Here is a 21201-nt window from a genome sequence, read left to right on the forward strand (position 1 = left end):
CAACCAAGGAGAGGGGAGTGGAACGCACACGTGTGAACAATGACGACTTCACTGTACTAATCAGTGGGGGTGGTAGACACTGAGTGAGCATGGGTACCACATGGCTGTCACATCCAAAACGAGTGAGCAAGTAGAGCAACGGATCTGCATCCAATTTTGCATTAAGTTTGAACATTCTTCGGTGGAAATTATTCAGATGATTCATAAGGCCGCAGCTATGGGCAACTGGAGATTGGTGGCTTCATCACAACAACATGCCTATTCATGCATCACACCTCGTGGTTTTTTGGTGGAACATCAAATCACCCAGGTCACTCAGCCCCCCTATAGCCCAGATTTGGCACCTCGACACTTCTGGCTTTTCCCAAAAAATCACCTTTGAAACAGAAGAGATTTCAGACCGTCAATGAGATTCAGGAAAATATGACAGGGCAGCTGATGGCAACTGGGAGAAGTGTGTGAGGTCCCAAGGTGCCTACTTTGAAGGGGACTGAGGCATCACTGTCCTATGGACAATGTTTCTTTTATCTTCAATAAATGTCTCTATTTTTCATAGCACATGGCTGGACACCTTCTAGACAGACCTCATATATGTATGCACACACACATGTAACACGTAATGCCTACCATCATTAACTAACTATTTGAGTCCTACTGAGGCAGTTTTGTTGGGTTTTAGTCACTATTGTCTTCCCAGTACCTACAGGCTTATTAGACAGACACCTATTAAGTAGGTGCTTAATAAACATTTGCCCAATCAGCAAATGGATTCAATCTGTTGCCTATAGTGCAAACACCATTAGCTTTGGTCAGGCAGGCCCTTCAGCCTCCTCAGTAACCATGCCGTCCTCCCCACACTTCTAGACCTGGGCCTTTGTTACAGCTCAGGTCAGTGCCTCCTCCGCCAGGGCACCCACCCTGATGGCCACAGCCAGCCCGGCCTCCCCTCCCCGCACAGCTCCGTGACCTCCGAGTGCCTGCTCCCGCCCACCCTCTAACCTCCTGAAAGACAGGGTCTGGGTTTCTCACAGCTCTGGGTTTCAGATGATGTCTCTTTTCTAAAGTATGCACAGCCAAATGACCTTCAGAGACTGAGTAAGCACTGAGTCCAGAAGCTATAAACTAGATCAGCTCGCAGATCCATTCTCATGGGCTTTGACACCATTGTTCTGAACCCAAACAAGAATGCTTTGGGGAGGGACTGGGCCCTCCTCTTCTCTCCAGGGGGTGCCAGGCCCCAGCATGGCCTGGCCGAGAGCAGGTCTCCTGACTGGCACACGATCGGCCTGGCACTGAAGGCTGCCCGGCAAGCGGCCCCTCCAAGCTGCGAACCCAGTGCCAGCTCAGCACCGTCACTTGAACTGGAGTCAATCCTATTTATCATGTCACTTCCCAGACAGACACTGCAGGCTCCATCACTGCCTTCGTCCAACAGGAGTGCTTTGTAAGAGGGCTGCAATCGCCACTGAACTCTCCTTATAGCTATACCCATGGTATCTTCCAGGATTTCAAATTTTCATGTATGCACGCTGAACTACTAAACAGTAAACACTTAAGAGAATGTTTCACTTCAAGCCATTAGAAAAAAAGGACACTTCGTATTTTGTTCCGAGAAATATTCGTTCTAAAGACATACCTGATTCTTAATGTCTAAGATATTTTAAATCTAATGTTATATAAACAAAAGCAATATTTAATTCAGAAGAGCATGCCCTGAAGATGAAGAGCTGCTCAGGTGAAGATGGCAGGCGCGCCCCCCCCAAAGTGTGCGGAAGCAGGGGGTGAGCAGGGGGCACCAGGCCGGGGTGACAGGCTCGCTCCCACCTGTCTTGACCTTCTCGAGTCATAATCCAGGAATGCTAAAACCCTGCACATCTCAGAGTCTCTGGGCTAAAGCAGGGTAAGAATGGCTCATTTCCTGATAAACCACAGTGTTCTGGCTAAAAACACAGAGCTGCACAATGAGGTTTCAGAGCTGGTCCGGCTGTCTGTGAGCCATGCCATCGGAGCTGTGGAATGCAGCCTCGGCAAGCTCCACCCAGTCTCTCCGCCTGTGAGAAGGGCTAAGGAAGAGACGGCCTTACACTCCCACCCGGTATCACCGCTGGACTCTTGTCCTCGGATGTTTAACACAACCAGTATTTTCTTGCTAGTGGCTTTCCCATGTGCTGTATGAGAGATAAAATGAGAAGACCCAAAAAAGGTGGTTTAGCGCAGCGACAGGTCCAATGAATGTTCATAAAGCCAAGGAAGGCTTGCAAGTATTGAGAATTTACTATACAATGGCTGCTTACTGGTTTGCATAAAGGGGCCATACAAACATTTACCAAACACTTACGTGTTCCAGATGCCGTGCCAGGGACATGCCATACTTCCCTCACTCCATCCTCCTAACAGTCCTGCACACAAACCACCAGCAGAGAAGCAGCCCTGGCTTTGTCTGCCCCCAGGGAAGGACAGGACACTAGTGCTCGGGTGGAGAAAAGTAGGTTATATCACAACTGTGCATGACATAAGCAAGAGACACTGAAGTTCATGAGATTCTCTTTGGTTTAGAAAGCGAGCCTCCAAGCTCGCCCCCAACAATCTCCTATGTACACCTTCCCTACTGAAGCCTGTCTATCCCAACCTGGATCCAGGGTTGGTCTGTGAGACCAAGTGAAGGGATGTGACTTCCAAGTTTAGGTTATAAAGACACCATGAGCCCTGACTGGTATAGCTCAATGGATTGGATGTTGTCTCATTAAACCGAGAGGTTGTTGGTTCAATTCCTGGTCAGGGCACATATGCCTGGGTTTGCGGACTGGGTCCCTGGTTGGGGGCTGTGCTACAGACAACCGATAGATATTTCTCTTACACGTGGATGTTTCTCTCCCTCTCTTTCTCCCTCCCTTCCCCTCTAAAATAATCTTAAATAAAAAAGATACCATGATGGGAAATACAGTCAATGATACTCTACTGACTTTGTATGATGCCAGGTGGGTAACTATACTTGGGGGTGGGAGGAGGGAATTACTTTGTAAGTTACACACGTCTAACCATTATGCTGCACACCTGAAACTAACATCATATTGAATGTCAACTGTAATTTAAAATAAGTAAATGAATAAATGACACTTAAGCCAAAGGTTGCAGGTTTGATTCCTGGTCATGGCACATGCCTGGGTTGCAGGCCTGGTCCCAGGTTGGGGCATGTGCCGGAGGCGACCAATCAATGTTTTCTTCCCTCTTTTTTCCTCTCCATTCCCCCCACTAAAATAAGTAAAATCCTAAAGGGAAAAAAAAGAGCAGCACAAGGAAAAGGCTCATGTTGCAAAAAACTGAAGCCTCCTGCCAGTAGCCTCATAATTACGCTTAATGCACATCCTCCCGCCCCTGCTGAACTGCAAGGTAACTTTGGACCCTGAGCCTGAACCACCCAGCGAAGCTGCTCTCAGAACACTGACCCTCAGAAACCACATGGAGACATTTTCTGTTTTTGGTCCCTAGACTGTGGGGTAGCTTCCGCACAGAAATAGCGAATTCAGGTGTACTGCTGACATCCGGTGGCTACAGCTGGGGACTTTTCAGCACAGAGAACTCTCCCACCCCAAAGACTAACTTAGAAAAGGCAGGCCGACTGCCGAGGAGTTTGAGCAGACCCACCCTGCACAGCCGAGTCCAGAGAATGTGCTGTTTTATCAGACTGCCCTGTGAAATGTTTCTTGTGCTCTGATTTGAATTTAACACACACAAAAACTTACTCAAGTAAGAAAAACACAGTGGAGTTATTATTTGAGATAAGTAATCTTTCAAAATCCACAGCACAAGGCAAATTCTGAATGGTCAGGAGAAGCAGAGTCGCCCCTTGCTGCCCGAGTGCCCAGGCACCAGTGAGAGAACTGCGAAGGGGCGGGGCTCCACTGCCCCAGGCGACAGTTCCATCAAAGAAGGGAGAAGACTGGGAGATCTGCAGGCCCACCTCTGAAGGGAGAGCGACCTAGAACTGAGAACAGAGCCCCTGCCGATCTCGGGTTCTGTTAGTGCCTGGTCAGGGTCATGCCCTTGTCCCAGGCTCACATGCCAGTTCTTTTTCACGAATGACAGCAGGCCAAGGGGAACTACGTCTGGCTGCCAAGGGGAACTACCCCACCAATGTCCACTGTATTAGAGCCATCCCAAGTCCCCTGCACAAACATAAGAAATGACAGAGGGCGGCTTACTGGGGTTAGATGTGCAACACAAACATCCCTTCGGAGCTCCAGCCCACCTCCGGGAAGCTTTCTCCAATTCCCTTCCCTCACCCCCCATCTTCCAGGCCGTCTTCCTTCCCATTCCACAGGGGCGGAGCACAGTGTACTATCATTTGTTTTATCGACTGTCTTCCCCACTAAACTAAATTAGGGTCTCTAAAAGGGACTTTTCCCTTTTTCCAGCTTCTGACTCTGATACTGGTCTACATTCATTCAACAGTTAAACAGGGGCCCAATGATGTGCCAGTTCTGATTAACTCTGCTCTCCAAGTTTCTGCTCTGGTACGGGAGGTGGCCACAGGAATCAGCAATTACAATACAGTGAGGGCTCTGTTAGGCTGCCATGGCAGCAAGTGGGGAGGGCACGTCATCCCCAGGTGCAGAGCCGAGGGACGGAGGAGGGAGGCAGACGGGGAAGAGCCTTGCTGGCAGGGCACACAGGTGGCAGAGAGAGCAGGCCATGAGGAAGGTGCTGGTGATGGGGAGGAGAGGGCCAGTGATGTTAGGGACGCGTCTGAGGTCGGGGAAGAGGGCATGATGGTACAGGCTGTTGGCGAGACAGTTACTTGGAGCGGCCTCTCTGTCCTTGCAGGGCCAGGATGCCTGGGTAAGTGGTCCAGCTGGTCTTAGGACAAAAATAAAAATGGGCCATTCTGATAGTTACCGGGCTTCTCATCCTGAAAAATTTGCCAGGATTTGCTTGGACTGACCACTAAGAAATAGCTTAATAAATATAAACAGATCCTTAACATTAAAACTTTTCTGATCTTAAGATTCTATCACTTAAAGATATTAGTACCTCATATGTAGATTAAAAAAAGTGACAATAATCAGAAAGAAATAACCTTAACTCCTCAAATTTAGCCCTTTGCTCAGAAAGTCACCAATTCCTCTTCTGGTAAACTCATTAAAATTTTTATCTAAAGAGCTTAATCTCTGTTTTTCCAAAACTTCCCTTGAGATACCAAACGTTTCCCCATGTACACTGTTTGTTTGTTTTTACTTCCTTCCTCATTTTTGGACTTTGTAATTCTCTTGGTCCTGTTTTGGCCACGTCCAAATAGGGAAAGTGTCACTTTGGAGAATGCTCTGTAGGAAAGGGTCACCTTTCCCTTCTCCAGAGAGCAGAGAAGGGGGACAAGCCGGGGCCGGGTCTGAGGAGGGCTTAAGAAATGGATCACAGGATGAAGCCCCTAACTCAGAATGAGAAGCTCCTTCTTGCTGGTATTTAGATGGAAGACAGAACTGAAGAAAACCCTTGAACGCGACAATAAGTAGGTAAAAAAAGCAAGTCCAAAAGGGGAATTTGCTGCCATTGCGGATCTAGAAATCGAAGGTCTGAAAAGTCGGGACTTAGACAACAGCTCAGACTGTGAGGCGAGTTCGTCTGTTTATCACCACTGCCTGAGAATTTTTCTGAGGGGCGAAGCCAGCGCAGAAGAGGGACAGGAGACGGTCTGAGGCCAACAGAGGGGGCTCCCCCGATTTCATCGAGCCTGTGCTTCACGGAGGGTGGCCAGAGCGCAACAGTTGAAGAGCCGCCCGAAGACCCCAACTTACCGCCTCTTTCTCTCGGTCCATGATCGTCTCCAGCTCCTCGAAATGCCGCAGTTTGATCTCTAGTTTCTTCATCTGGGTCTCAACCAGGAGAGCCACCAGAGACTTGATCTTTCGCTCTTCCACGGCAGCTAGGTGCTAAGTGCAAAAGACCATTCAAATTATTTAAACATTTGCTTAAAAAGAGTAACATCACGCTAAAGTGGTTGTTCAAAGTGGGGATTATGTGGCAAAGAGTGGCGCCCCGATGTCCTCTCTGTACCAAACACATCTCAATTCACCCCAACTACCCAAATTCCGGTCCTTACAGTTATAAATCAGCCCCTTTAAAGGATGAAAGGAAACCCGCCCTGTGGTGAACTCCTCCCTTCAAAGAACCCAACGAGGAGGCCCCAGGTGGCCTGGGGGCAGGTCCCCATTTACCAGCCCCTCACCCCCAACCCTCACCCTGTACTCTGCCCCTCCCCATGCTAGCCTTCCGCTCTGATGAACTGTCCAGGGCCAAGAACGCAGTGGTCTCCATCCACACCCAACACTCAGAGGGAAACTGTGCACAGAGAGAGGGGAACAACAGTCCCACCTAATTTGAGGAGAGGGTCCAGGGCGTGAAAAACAAATACAGTACAAGACACGCACTTCCCCTGGAAGAACGTGCCACCCGCTTGCCCCAGAACTGATGACGTGTCCCATTCATGCTTCTTGCCCACTCAGCAGCACACAGAGGATGACAGCGCATCGCCCAGAAAAGATGAGGATCCCCTATGCGGACAAGGCCCGATTACCCAGCAGGGGAGCCACGCCACCTTCTCCAGACCCCACCCGAGAGCTCACACTAACCGCCTCCCGACACTGCTGTGCCTCAGGGGGGGTCACAGGGACCGACTGTGTGTGCTTGTCTTGCCTCTACACGAGGTTCCGAGAAGTAACAGAGTTCCCAAGATCACAGAGGAGAAAAAAGAATGTAAAATATTGGATTGATTAAAAGTAAAATGTTACACGGGATGAAATTGGTAACTAACACACAGGGTGGCTCTGTAATAACATGTTTGCAACTTCTGTGAATCTGTAGTTATTTCAAAATGAAAAGTGGGAAGAAAACATGCCTGTCCAAGGCTCCACAGTACTTCCTGCTCCCGACCCCAGTGGATCAGTTAACATGCTGTATCTCTACTGCCTGCATTTCCACAGTGACAGGAAGAGCCTCCTTTCTGCCAATTTACCTTCCACGACTGTTGATATTTTCACTGGGAAGAGTCTCATCTGGGAGAAGGCAACACAGTGATTTCTACCATAGAACAGCATATTTCCTGCTACCAAGGCTCTCAGAAAACTTAGGGATCTGGTGACGGGCACATACCAAGCCCATCCAGCAGAAGTCACAGATTCTTAAGGAAATTAGAAACCTTCACAGGACCCACATGTATTAGATAAATGTTACCAAGCACTAGGCAAAACTCATTAAGAAAGAATTTCAGGCATAAGGAAGCCAGTAAAGGAAGGTGGTTCTGAGGCATGAAAAAGAATGTTTCCATTGCTCCAGAACCAGCCCCCTATCACCAGGAAGGCAAACCCACCATGCCCATTTGCGGGTTCGTGGGCACGGGTGGTAGCGGAGTCGATTTGAAGGAAATGTCTGTGGTCTTAAGAAAATGCCATCTCTGCTACCTTGGAAGAACTCCTGCCACTGCCGAAAAGGATAGCATGTTGCAGTTTCCTGTTGCTGGTTCTGGAGGACCCAGTTTATTCCAGAATAGTTCTGAACTCTTCCTTCCAGATAAACCTAAATGCCTAAATGGAAGGGGTCCAGAGCACCCAGCTCGTCAGGAGGTGAATGACAAACTGGATGCACCACCTCGAGTCTCTCACCGGCAAGCCAGGGAGCAGGCCAGGCTATGCGCTTTGGACCTCCACCCAGAACTGCTAATTCCCACTCCCTGTCAGAATGTGACAAACAGTTAAAACGTATCAAGAAAAACTCGGAATAACAAAGCTGTTTATAGACCCAGAACAAAAAGAGAGTAACAAAAACTTGGATCGGCTAGATAACTGTACTAATTACAGTAATTTAAGTGGATTCCTTATCCCTTAATTACCTCGGAGCACAGAAATGACGTGTGCTGTGAAACTGTCAGAGCTGCTGGGAGTGGGTTCCCCCGCCATGGAGCCTAGCACTGCTTTCACAGACCAGCAGGGAATAAAGTCGAAGTTCCCGGTAATTAGAAGTAAGAGTGACATAAGTAAGAGGAAGTGTAAAAACTCAGTGACCTGGAAAGGAATGCTCTGGAAACACTCTTCCGAGCCTTGCAGGGGATATCTAAGGGCCAGGGACACAGATCCATAAAAGCAGTTTCTCTGCAAGAAGGAGTCACAACTGTGGCTCAGCAGCCAGTAGTGTGCAGAACACACACGAACTGACAGCTCTGAGGTCATCACGTCTTCCTGGGCTATGAAAACACCAGGAAGCATTCACAAAACTAAATCTGCCATTTCAGCTTCTTCTCTGGCAACCTGGGTGAAGGCTGCACAGCGGCACAGAGTGGAGGAATAATGGGAAGCAAGAGAGAACCATGCTCTGAGAGAGGGAAGGTGTCCAAAAATCCCAGCTGGAGATGAGAGAGACGAGGGTCTGACCAGGACTGCGGGGAGCATGCAAGGTCAGGCAGGCAGAGCTGGGGCCTGGGAACCAAGGCGGGTCCTGATCATGAAAACCCTGGAATCCCAGTCTGGGGTCTGAAATTTTAGCCTGAGAGAGGGAGGTTATTAAATCTAGTACCATGCTCATATTTGTAAAAACCTCTTTTGCATCCTAAATGATTCTATCGATATGAAATCAAAAATGGGAGAAACTTCTCCATGGTGCAAGAGACGGGCCAGCAAGGACGCATGAGGCAGGCCCAGCCCCTGGAAGGAAACGCGAGGGAGCTTCCGGGGGGCTGGCTAGGGGATGCTGACTGATGTGGGTGCTCCATCTGTGAAAAATTCACAAGCTGTAGACACTTACATCCACTCATTTGAAAGTAAATTATACTACAATAAAAAGTTAAAAAACAAAAGAGATTGTTTTGGCTGAAGGATGCAGAATGGGAGGCAACCCTACAGGATAGCCAAGGGGCCAGGCATTATTAGATGAAGTGAAACAACACACAGAAATTTTGATTTGGAGGCAGAAAAACTAAAAAAAAAAAAAAAAAAAAAAAAAAAAAAAAAAAAGCGAAGGTGGGAGGTAAGGAGCCGAGGCTGCAGGTCCCCAGACTGGGCAGATGGTTGAACTAGGCCCTGATAAAGGACATAAAGCAGGGACCTGGCCTTCGGTTCCTCACTTAGAAAACAAGAAAGTCTAGCCAAGACAATGCTGAAGATCTAATGATTACACCAACAATGAGAACTTGAATAGCTCAGAGACAAAGAGAGGCCAAAGAGTACAACCTGGCAGAAGATAAGGAGACTCAAAAAAAAAAAAAAAAAAAAAGTGTACCTCAAAAAGTCCTAGAGGTGGGGGTGGGAGAGGTGAAGAGATGACTTAGAGCTGTGCTCCAGTACTATGAGGACGAGAAGCATCTTTGGAAGAGACTAGCAAGTATGAATATGCAAGACGTCAAGCTACTGTAATAGTAACAGCCAGCTGAGCACAAGTGTGGCCCATAAACACCCCTTCTCCTACGTTCCACGGTGCACACTGAAAACAATGGTCTTGTGGCTTGAACTGGGTCATCCACAGGTCTCTTAGAAATCACGCCCCACAGAGGAAACACCCAGAGAAGTCGTTCCCAGCAGCTGACTGGCCTGGGAGAACTACAGGCCGTGCCCGAATGGAGGGAACAGCTCCAGACAAAAGGAGCAGGTCTGTTCCAGGAGGCGCTGCTCCAAGCGTGGCGACCTGCAGTGGAAGGAAACTACCTCCCAGGGTGAAGTGGAGAAGGGGCGAAAAGGTTTTTAAAACTACATATTCATGCCTGCAATGCTTTGAAATGCTAAATTAACACAAAGCGAGAAAAATGGTTTTCTCTTCTTCTTAAAGATGCTGTGAAGCCAATACTGTGTTATAAATAGAGAAAACCACCCCCAGAAGAGCTGGCAAATTCAAGAAGAAAAAGAGCTATTTTAGGTTCCTCCTCTCTCCTTTCAGTTTATGAGATCAAGATGAAGTATTTATACAAGGAAACAGATTTTTGTTTTAAAAATCGCAAATATTTCAATCTGGATGAAACGGGAACAGTCCAAGTCAAGTTCTGCAAGCAATTAGAGAGACTTCCCGTTCCGCCTGCAACCTGCATTCTGGGCCGGCTGTGCTGAAGGCGTCACCCTCAGGACCAGACCCACCTGCTACCACCCTCCCGCTGTGGGATGCTTCACCTAGAATACCACTCAGGCCAACAGCCACCTCGTTTCGGGTGTGAGGCTCTGTATCCTAAGTGTCCCCGGGAACCGAGAACAACACGCCCATTCACCAAGTGAGCTCTGGGGAAGGGCTGGCGGGCAGACCTTGGCTTTCGTTGCAGCTGAGGCCAGAGCAGCTGCTGCGGCTGTGGCTACGTTTCCTTCAGAAATTTCATGTTCTACTTTCTTCTTCCCGGTATCACTTTCTCTTTCTTTGTAAGGATCAGTGAGTTCCTTGTTCTCTTCAGTCTCCTTTTCCTCTGAAAGAAACCAGGGAGCTTGATGAGCAGTGTGCCCAGGCCTGACGCTACAAAGAGGACTCAGGGCCTTTCCTTCCTCGTAAGGTTTTTGCAGAAACATTCCGTGCATTGCAGCCTGCCTCTGCTGAGATGAATTTTCTAAATAGTACACTTAGTCTTGCCTTCACTTCTCTCAGTTCTCTGTGTGTAGTTCCTTTGGATATAAAGGAAAATTCAGGGGAACGAAGCCCTGAGACCAACATGCTTGTTCACCAGTCAGTGAGGCGCTCTGGGAAACCCCAGGGTTGGAAGGAAATGAGAACCAAGAGCAGCACTTCCGCCAGCTTTCCGAGAGGAGAGCCGCCAGCAGCTGGTGCTGACATTGAATGGCAGGCCTGTGTGGCGGCCTCAGTGACACTGAACAGCTCGTCTGTCTGTGCACGACTGCGAACCAGGCGGTCACTGGCAGGAGCGCTGGCACCTACCCACAAACTATAAAACTCCGCCTGCACCTTTACTGCCCTGTTAAGAAACAAACTCAAACGACACAATTAAACAGGCCCCAATTCTCCACCAGTTTTTACAGTTTCACACAATAAAGTATAAAAAGTTTCCTCAAATTACCTGATTTGGTGTCCTCACTAACTTCACTATCCTGTTCCTTCTCGCTCGTTTTTTCATTGTCGCCGTCTTGTGCTTTATCGCCTTCAACTGGTTCACTGTCCCCTTTGTTTTCTGCCTGAATAGGGTACCAAGGACGACAACGGAGAGTGAGGAAAAGACTTTTAAAGGCCATTTATGAGTGATATTATCCTGGAGCAACTACAGGCTGTACTATTTCTGACAAGAGGCAGTGCAGGTTCAGAGGGGCCTTGGAAAGAAATCAGTCAATTCAGAGAAACACTGTCCGGGCCCCAAACCCCGAGAGCCTGCAAGGCAACACGCCCCCGAAGGACACAGCCCCTTTCCGCACCCTGCTAGAGACGGGGCCACAACGTCCACAGGAATGAAATTCGGGGGGTTCGTTTATATTATTTACTAGTTATATAGAGAAACAGGTAAAAGATACATAATCTGTTGTCCAAAAGGACCAGCAGCATTTAAAGTGCACATTATCAACCAAGAACACGAAATGCTGCCAAAATGAAAAGTTGACGGAGCCCTTTAACTGGGATGTCTGCCAATGGTTTGCAGGAAAAGCCACAACAGAGCATCAGTGAGCATGTTCTGGGGACCAGCACCTGCAGTCCCTCTGGTCAGCATTAGGTATCATGTAGTAATTCTGAAATCCCTGTGGCCTTGGACCAGTTTGTCAACGTCTATAAAATGAAGAGACTATCAGTGATTTGATGAGGCTCTTTTAGGAATTAGATGAATTCATAAATATAGCAAACAAAGCACAATATTTGGAACACTGTAAGAAACAATTTTACTATCATCTTCATCCTCTCATTGTCTATATGTAATTTTCGAACACCACTTGAAACTGAGACCTTAAATCTCTCCTTGTACCTATTTATTCAAACATGGACTGACCTCTCAGCACGGCCCCCACCTTGCGGAGGCCGTAGAGCCCCGTCCTGCCCGGCACCCCCAGCGTCCAGCCCGAGACAGGCGTCGGGTCACTGTGAGGTCCTCGGCACACTGGCAATGGCATCTCCCCTCCTCACCAGCTGGAGACTTTGATCCCCTACCGTCCACTTCATTCTTTCCAGCTCTTCCTGTCCTTCGATATCTACCTCAAACATCACCTTCTCATTAAGTCTTTTCTAAATATTTTTCTGCTGAAGGTTCACTCTCAGAAAACCCCCAACATTTTAAAATTCTGTTTGGGCTCAAGATTAGGACTTAAGCCCTACAATTCAAAGAACTACAACTCTTATATTCATATTCCCAACTGTGCTCACAGGGGTACAAAAGAAGAATTCAGGACATTTGCACCGAATGATTAAGTGAACAATGTCCCGCGCTGTGCTTTCTGAGAACTACACTTTAGATCAGCAAAGTCCAACTGGCCGATAGAATTATTTCTAGTCCCCTGAGAGGGACTGGAGGATCCGTGTAAGCCCAAACCACACTGCTTTGAAAGGTGCGCCCTCTGTGGCTTCTCTGTGATGAGAGAACTCAAACAGACTTCACCTTTTCAGGCTGCTGACCATCCGTATCCATTTCCATTTTCTCTTCTTCAGCTCCTTCTACAAACAGAAGAAAAAGAGCAAGTAATACAATATGGAAAAAAGTAAAAGACATTAATTACATAGCTGTGAGAGTCTGAAATACTAGTATACAGAGTAGTATGGACGGAGCTCACAACCACACAGCTGGCTTAAAAAGTATGGCATTAAACACACACTTTATGAGTCTATTAATTTAAAGTGCAAAAACAGGTGTTGGAAATCAGGACAGCTGCTAACCAGGGAAGGGCGCAAAACCAGAAAACCAGTGAAGTCAGGGTGGGGGGAGGCCCTGGGTGCTATCTGCGTTTTAATCTTGGGGCTGTTCAATTTGTGAGGCGGATGGGATGACCACTACACCGCGGAGACCGCCAGGGCTGCTCGATTTGTGAAGGCGGCGCTGAGCTGCCTGCTGAGAGGTTCCACTCTTCTGTCTGCACAAAAATTAGAAGATGGACAATAATTTTAAGTAAAATAAGAAGAAAATTTTGTTTTTATTTAACAAGCGACGAGTACGTATATTCTGGGTCAGGCACCGGAGGAACAACATAAATGCACAAACTAAACAGAGACAGACTCACAGACACAGAGAGAGACTGGCGGGCACCACAGGGAAGGTGGGCCAGGCTGGGCGAAAGTGGGAAGGGATCGAGGAGTGCAGCCTGGCAGGCACAGAACAGTCACGGGGATGTAAAGCACGGCACAGGGGATAGTCAATGATGCAGGGTGGGGCAGAGGAGGATTACAGTTGCTCATACGGAAGCAATACAGTAAGTAATAAAAATAATTCAACAGTAAGGTCTGGGCTCCAAGCACTCATGACTGTAAACCTCCTTTTGCCCCACCCTGCACTGTAGTAACTGTACGGTACCAGGTGGGCACTGGAAATATCAGGGGGAACTCTTTCGTAAAGTATACGACTGTCTAACCATTATGCTGTACACCTGAAACCAAGACAAAATAATATTAAATATAAATTATACCTGACAAATAAAAGTAAAGAAAAAAGAGAAGGCGCGAATTAAGAATGGAAGATGGTATAATGGTAAGTCTCACAGGTGTGTGACCAGCCCTTGAATACGTATGCACACACCAGCTCGTGCAGGAGGTGCTAATGACCTAAACAGAGACAGAGTCATCGCCTTATAAAATTACACAGAAAAATGTCCTTCTTCCTCGGAGATGCACACTGAATTATTTAGGGTGCAAAGAACTGTGATGTCTACAACTTATTTTGCAATCATTCACCAAAAATAATAAAATAAAAATCATTTGTTTAGATTGCTAGATAGATAACAATGGCAAAGGTGAACCTTAAGGGCAGGCATATGGGATTTCATTGTGCTTATTCTATCAGCATTTCAGGGTGTTTGGCTACAAGAAAACAGGTTACCAGAAAGGCTATTTTGTATTGAATGTAAGCTGTAATTGGAAAAATGGAATAATAAAAAAATAAAAAGACAAAGGCTATTTTGTTCAGACTCCAAATCAAGTAAAGTTCTTTAATAGAAGCCTCAGCAATACAGTAAGGAAATTACCTTTGATACTCAAATATATTATAATCATAAGTTATTTAAAGAATACATAAATTTAACAACTTACAGAAGGGGTCTACTCTCAACCTAATAGAACAAAACTTCAAAAATGCAGGTCAGGCCCTGATCCGCTGGGCTCAAACCCCTCCCCTGGCTCCGCCTCACTGCAAGTGAGCACCACAGCCAGACAGTGGCCCACAGGCCCCACGCGCCTGCCATGACCTCCGAGACCCCCCAACCTGGCTCCTTGTCCAAGGCCCCCCTTGCATTTCCTCAACTATGCCAGGCAGCCCCTATCCAGGGGTGTGTACACGGACTGTTGCCAATGCCTAGAACATTCTGACCTTGAATGTCTACGTGTTTCAATTCCTCGCCTCATTTACACCTCTGCTCAAACGTCACTTTCTTGGTGAAACATTCTCTGACCATTTAAAACCACAATTCCTAACACGTCACTCTTATCGCCCCTGCCATCCCTACTTAATTTCTCAGCATACTACTTATAAGGCAACATACTCTTTCTGCATATTTAATTTTTACACCCTAAAAGTTGTACATATTAGATCCTTGTGCATATTCTATCTCTACAATATTAAGTACACAAGGGAAGGAATTTGGTCTGCTCTGTTCAGCAGCACCCTGCCACTCAGAACACATGAAAGGCATGGTAACACTACACATTTACTGTCTTATTTATGCCAGAGATTAAAAGAAAGACTAGCTTAAGAATGACCTTCCAGGACTTCTGGCCAAGATGGAGGCATAGGTAGACACACCGTGCCTCCTCCAACAACCAAAATAAGGACAACAATAATTCAGAAACAAAGTAACAACCTAAACTGAAAGAAAATTGAACTATATGGAAGTCCGACATCCAAGGAGTTAAAATAGGCACATTCATCCAGACCTGTAGGCGGGGCAGAGTTGGGCAGCCCAGCTGAGAGGAGTTGTGGCACAGGAAGCGGTGACACTGGGCGCGTAAGGAGGCACCGGGTAGACCCTGGGCACCCAGGTGGCAACAGGCAGACCCAGTGAGGCGGCAAATGAGAAGCAGGGCACCGTGCGCATCGCGGCTGGCTGACCAGGCAGCGGTCCCACATTCACGCCTGCGCAGATAACTGGGGAGCGAGCCAGACCATGTAACCCAGGGTCCTAGCGCCGGGAAAATAAAGCCTCAAAACACTGATTGGAAACAGTTGTGGGGGTTGAGGCGCAGGGAGAGACTCCAACCCTCACAGGAAAGTTCATTGGAGAGACCCACAGGGTCCTAGAACACACACAGGCCCACCCACGTGGGAATCAGCACCAGAAAGGCCCAGTTCACTAGGGGAAGCAGTGGAAGAAACTGAGGTGCAACAGGGAGCGGAGCAAAGCACCATTTTTTCCCCTCTTGGACCCCGCCTGCACACACAGCGTCACAACCCAGCGGCTTGGGTTGCCCTGCCTTGGTGAAAACCTAAGGCTGCGCCCCTCAGACGTAACAGACCCACAAACAGACCAAAACATTCTGGCTCAAGCAGAAGAACAGCTCAAAGCCCCAGAGCCAATACTTCTATTTGACCTAGAGATAGCCAACCTATCAGATGCACAGTTAAAAACACTGGTGACCAGGATGCTCACAGAACTGGTTGATTTTAGTCGCAAATCAGATGAAAAAATGAAAACTAAGCTAAGTGAAATGAAGGGAAATGCACAAGGAACCAATAGTGATGGGAAGGAAACTGGGACTCAAATCAATGGAGTGGACCAGAAGGAAGAAAGAAACAATCAACCAGAACAGAATGAAGAAACAAGAATTCAAAAAAATGAGGAGAGGCTTAGGAACATCCAGGACATCTTTAAACGTTCCAACATCCAAATTATAGGGATACCAGAAGGGGAAGAGGAAGAGCAACAAGTGGAAAATTTATTTGAACAAATAATTAAGGAGAATTTCCCCATTCTGGCAAAGGAAATAGACTTCCAGGAAATCCAGGAAGCTCAGAGAGTCCCAAAGAAGTTGGATGTAGGAACACACCAAGGCATATCATAATTACACTACCCAAGATTAAAATGAAGGAGAGAATCCTAGAAGCAACAAGAGATAAGGAGACAGTCACCTACAAAGGAGTTCCCATCAGACTGTCAGCTGATTGCTCAAAAGAGACCTTACACGCAAGAAGGGGCTGGAAAGAAGTATTCCAAGTCATGAAAGACAAGGACCTACATCCAAGATTGTTCTATCCAGCAAAACTTTAATTTAGAATGGAAGGACAGATAAAGTCCTCAGATAAGGTCAAGTTGAAGGAGTTCATCATCACCAAGCCCATATTTTATGAAATGTTAAAGGGACTTACCTAAGAAAAAGAAGATAAAAGACATGTATACTAAAATGACAGCAAACTCACAATTACTAACAACCACAGCTAAAATAAAAACAAACTAAGGAAACAACTAGAACAGGAACAGAGCCACAGAAATGGAGTTCACATGGAGGGTTAGCAACAGGGGAGTGGAAGGGGGAGAGAGGGAGGGGAAAGGTACAGAGAATAAGTAGCACATATGGCAGGCAGAAAATAGACAGGGGAAGGGCAAGAATAGTATGGGAAATGTAAAAGCTAAAGAACTTAAGACAAATGGACATGAACTAAAGGGGGGGGGATGTGGGTGGGAGGGGGTGTGCAGGATGGAGGGGAATGAAGGGGGGAAATGGGACAACTGTAATGCATAATCAATAAAACATAGTAAAAAAAAAAAAAAGAATGGCCTTCCATCCAAGAACGCTGCTTCGTAGGCTCGCACCCTGAGTCTCCATGACTGAGCTCCAGTTTGAGTGTCTCAGCATCTAACCTCGTGTAAATGAGTCACCCACAGCTGCTCCTTCTGGTACACTTGCCTGTTTTCCTACGTAGAGCCTAGGTTGTCGGGAGGGCCTGGGTCTTTTTTCGTTGTACTTCCCACAGTACCTAAGGCAGTGCGGTACCGGGAGCTATCTATCAGGACCTTAGTCACCCTGTTCAATGAGTGAGAAGCGCAGGCACACCACGTACTGTGCTTCTGGCGGTGTGCTACAAGTGAGAGGAGGCTGGACTCTGAGAGGGGTCGGAGAGACTGAAGTTCGAACTATATCCTGGATCTTCACAAGCCTATGTAACCTGTGCACACCATAGACTCCTTGCTTTTACAATAAAAACGTCACTCCTTCCGAAGCAGTCTGCGACCAATCAGAAAAACCCTTTGTACTATGTCACAAACACGGGTACCAAAAAAGAAATGCTGGTTTCCAACAGCTTCTGAGAAATGTTTAAAAATTCTTGTCAGCCCTGGCTGGTGTGGCTCAGGGAACTGTGTGCTAGTGTCTGTACTGAAATACTGCCAGTTCGATTCCTGGTCAGGGCACATGCCTGGGTTGAGGGCCAGGTCCCCAGTTGGGGGCCATGTGAGAGGCAATTGATTGATGTTTCTCTCTCTCCTTCTCCCTCCTTTCCACTCTAAAAATAAATAATAAAATCTTTAGTATCTTTTGCCTTAACCCCTCCCACCTTCTCCTATAACTCACAGAAAATAAAACCTAGTAATACTAGGTTTTTTCAATACAAAGAGTCTCAAATACCAATATTACTTTTTATACTGGTAGGATGCTCTCTAGCCAAAGAAAACAAAAACTGTGCAAGGTTAGAGAATCAGTGGATGAACGACTAGAGTTAAACTGATTGAAGAAGCCCTTTTGATAAGCAAATGCTCATTTCCTAAATACTTCCTATGAAAAGTCTCCTAATAAATGAAAATCAACTGTTTCAAGTCTGGTGCTCATACTTTTGTTTCACCAAATACTTTCCCCAACCCAAATCCACAATGAAAAGTTAAGATAGGTTAGGGAGAAAAATCCAAAAATGTATTGTATTTCTCAAGGAAACATTAAGTTTTTTCCTATATTGTTATTTGACTATTATAATACTTAACAGGTATAACACAATAAATAATAAGCATCATAATAAATAAGCATAATAAAAAGTATGATGAACATACCACCTAACTACAATATTCTCTCAATAAGGAAAATCCTACATTATTCTATTCAATTCAGTGTGTTATTACATAAGGTGCTATTTTGTTACATTAAATGTCAGTTTGAATGCAAACGTAGTATTTCCTTTCTTTGAACTCCCTACTCAGACTGTGGCTCAACAGGAAAGGAAGCACAGCACCGACTTCCCACCACAACGTCGCTGAGCCTACTCCACGTCGAGGACCATTTGCTGCTTCCTGATTTATTCCATTAGTCACAGCACAATATAAACCCTAGTAACTATAATAAGCCAGCATTAGTTACAGAATGCTGTTTACAACTCATTCAAAATGATTTGTATTATGCTCGTATGCTCCTTAGCCTTATTAAATGGGAAAAAGACCCAAATTCTGCTGCAACAACTACTGAGTACAGTTGCACTTCTGGGAGGTTACCTGACAGACTACTGGCAGATACAAGGAACAGATCTGACAGCCCGTGCGGTGCACAGAACCACCCCCGCAGTCTGCAGCCCTTCCCGCAGCGGTCTGCCCCTCGCTCTGCCCACTGCGGAAACCACGCATTCACTGTCAATCAGAGCTATGCCTGAAAGGATATGGTTGCTAGATTTTTTTTGGCCCTCTTTGTTTTAAATCTCACTAAACCAGAAACGACTAAATTTGCAACCCGTTTCTTGGCCATGAATGCTCTGTGGTATCATCTACCAAAAATTTAAAGACATATTTACATGTAAAAACATGTGCCCAATTCTGCAAAGTACAGAAACTTCTTTGAATTAAGTACGAAGGCTTTGCCAACCCTTTTCAATTCCATGACCACAGGAAACCAAAAGACCCTACAACAAATGAACCAAAACCACACAAAAAAGTGGAGGGAAGTAACGCTTTTCCCAGGCATTCAATAGGCCCAGGTCTGCCCCCCTGAGCTGGGCCCTGCCTTGTGGTGCAGAATCAGCAAAAAGCAGAGATGTGGCCCAGCGTGCTAATTTCAGCCTCCATCTAAGAGAAAGGAAGATCAGTGAGTTTTCAAATGAAGAAATACTGTGAGAACTCTAAGTTGATTTTTAATCGACAGGCTTGCTATCTGGATTAGTAATCAAGGTTAAGAACAATTAGGTCAATAATTTTTCCTGAGGGACAGAGTGAGCTGTTCGGTTCATCTGAAAATCTGTTTTCCTATCTCCAAAATGAGACTGCTGGATCGTCACTTCACAGGGCAGGCCCTATGCAAATGCATGGGAACCGTACACTTTAGGCTTCAAGAGACTTCACTGGTATCTACTCAAATCGCCGAGAACAAAGCCCCACAGGTTCAGGTTGTAAGATGTGTGGAGAACTGGCTGCAGTTTTATTTTATACTTCATATTATTTTTATTCTAAAAAATAAATAAAAATACAAAATAAAATTACTGCAGCTGAAGCACAGGGTATATAAACTGCACACAATTAAGACAAAGATGGTACTAATCAGGCAAGATGACAACAATCTTTAGCTTGAGTTATTTACCAGAAACTGTTTCATAATGAATGACAAGGAAAACACATGAACAATGTAAGAGACATTGGGAATGCACTACCAACAATTGTATATAAAATAGTATTTTTACTTGGTGTGTAAATAAGCCTCTTAAATAGAACATTTCCTATTTGAGAAGCCGGGTGTTGATTATGAAGATACTGTATTAAAATTTTACTCCTCTTCAAAACCAATTAGGCAAAAACAGATAACTGAAAGTCCTCAACAGCAAAAACATCATCTGTCAATATCGCAGAGCAGCATAGTTAAACCACACATCCGAGAGGACACCTGACTAGCTCTTCCATGGCACAGACGAGCTAGCCAAGGCCAACAGCTCTTTAAAGCCCTGGGGCTCTACACAGCAGAACCAAAGCTGGAACCTATGCCTGCAAAATCCTAAAACCCAACTGACAATATGTTGTCTGGAAGGGACCCATTTCAGATAAACAGATATAAACAGACGGAAAATAAAGTAATGGGAAAAGATCTTCCACGCAAGCACTATGGCCAAAGGAGAGCTGCAGTGGTATGCCAGTATCAGATAAAACCTACTTTAAGCCAAGGGGAAATGGACAGTGTGTAATGTAAAAAGGTCAATCCATTAAAAAGATATATATATTTTTTAAATATTTTATTATTTATTTATCTTTAGAGGGGAAGGGGGGAAGGAGAGAGGGAGAGAAACATCAATGTATGGTTGCCTTTTGTGCGCCCCCTGCTGGGAACTGGCCTGCAGGGAACCGGCCTGCAACCCAGGCATGTGCCCTGACTGGGAATCGAACCGCGATCGTGTGGTTCGCAGGCCCGCGCTCAATCCACTGAGCTACACCAGCCAGGGCTAAAAAGATATAATATCAGCAAGTTGACAGTTGTTAGTTTATGTCATTTTATTGTTCAAATTTTTGATTATCTTCTTTTTCTAAGTGAGTCCCTTTAACATTTCATATAAGAGCTTGGTGATGATGAACTTTAACTTGACCTTATCTGGGAAGCACTTTATCTGCCCTTCCATTCTAAATGAAAGCTTTGCAGGATAAGAGTCATTAGGATGTCAGTCCTTTGAACACTTCTTTCCAGTCCCTTCTTGCTTGCAAGGTTTCTTTTGAGAAGTCAACTGATAGTCTGATGGGAACTCCTTTATAGATAATGGTCTCCTTTTCTCTTACTGCTCTTAAGATTCCTTATCTTTAATCTTGGGTAATGTAATTACGATGTGCCTTGGTATGTGCTTCCTTGGGTCTAGCTTCTTTGGGAATCTCTGAGCTTCCTGGACTTCCTGGAAGTCTATTTCCTTTGCCAGATTGGGGAAGTTCTCCTTCATTATTTTTTCAAATATTTTCAATTTCTTGCCCTTTCTCTTCTCCTTCTGGCACCCCTATGATTCGGATGTTGGAAGGTTTAAAGTTGTCCCTGACGTTCCTAAGCCTCTCCATTTTTTTGAATTCTTGTTTGTTTATTCTGTTCTGGTTGAATGTTTGTTTCTTCCTTCTCCAAATCATTGATTTAATTCTCGGTTTCCTTCCCTTCACTGTTGGTTCCCTGTACTTTTTTTATTTCACT

At 45.9% G+C, this 21201-nt stretch overlaps 1 protein-coding gene across 1 annotated transcript in view; it reads right to left on the bottom strand.

Annotated features, from left to right (window-relative positions):
• Positions 1 to 21201, bottom strand: part of SMARCC1 (SWI/SNF related, matrix associated, actin dependent regulator of chromatin subfamily c member 1) — a 109180-nt gene that overhangs the window by 17687 nt on the left and 70292 nt on the right. The window contains exons 22-25 of the mRNA XM_037130408.2: positions 12545 to 12600; positions 11030 to 11144; positions 10272 to 10426; positions 5793 to 5927 (exon numbers count right to left, since the gene is read on the bottom strand). Of these exons, the coding sequence (XP_036986303.2) occupies positions 5793 to 5927; positions 10272 to 10426; positions 11030 to 11144; positions 12545 to 12600 (461 nt within the window). The remainder of the gene's footprint in view (positions 1 to 5792; positions 5928 to 10271; positions 10427 to 11029; positions 11145 to 12544; positions 12601 to 21201) is intronic.

The sequence above is a fragment of the Artibeus jamaicensis genome, unplaced genomic scaffold (assembly GCF_021234435.1).
Source record: "Artibeus jamaicensis isolate MK-2021 breed Jamaican fruit bat unplaced genomic scaffold, CSHL_Jam_final contig_519, whole genome shotgun sequence".
Classification (NCBI taxonomy): Eukaryota; Metazoa; Chordata; class Mammalia; order Chiroptera; family Phyllostomidae; genus Artibeus; species Artibeus jamaicensis.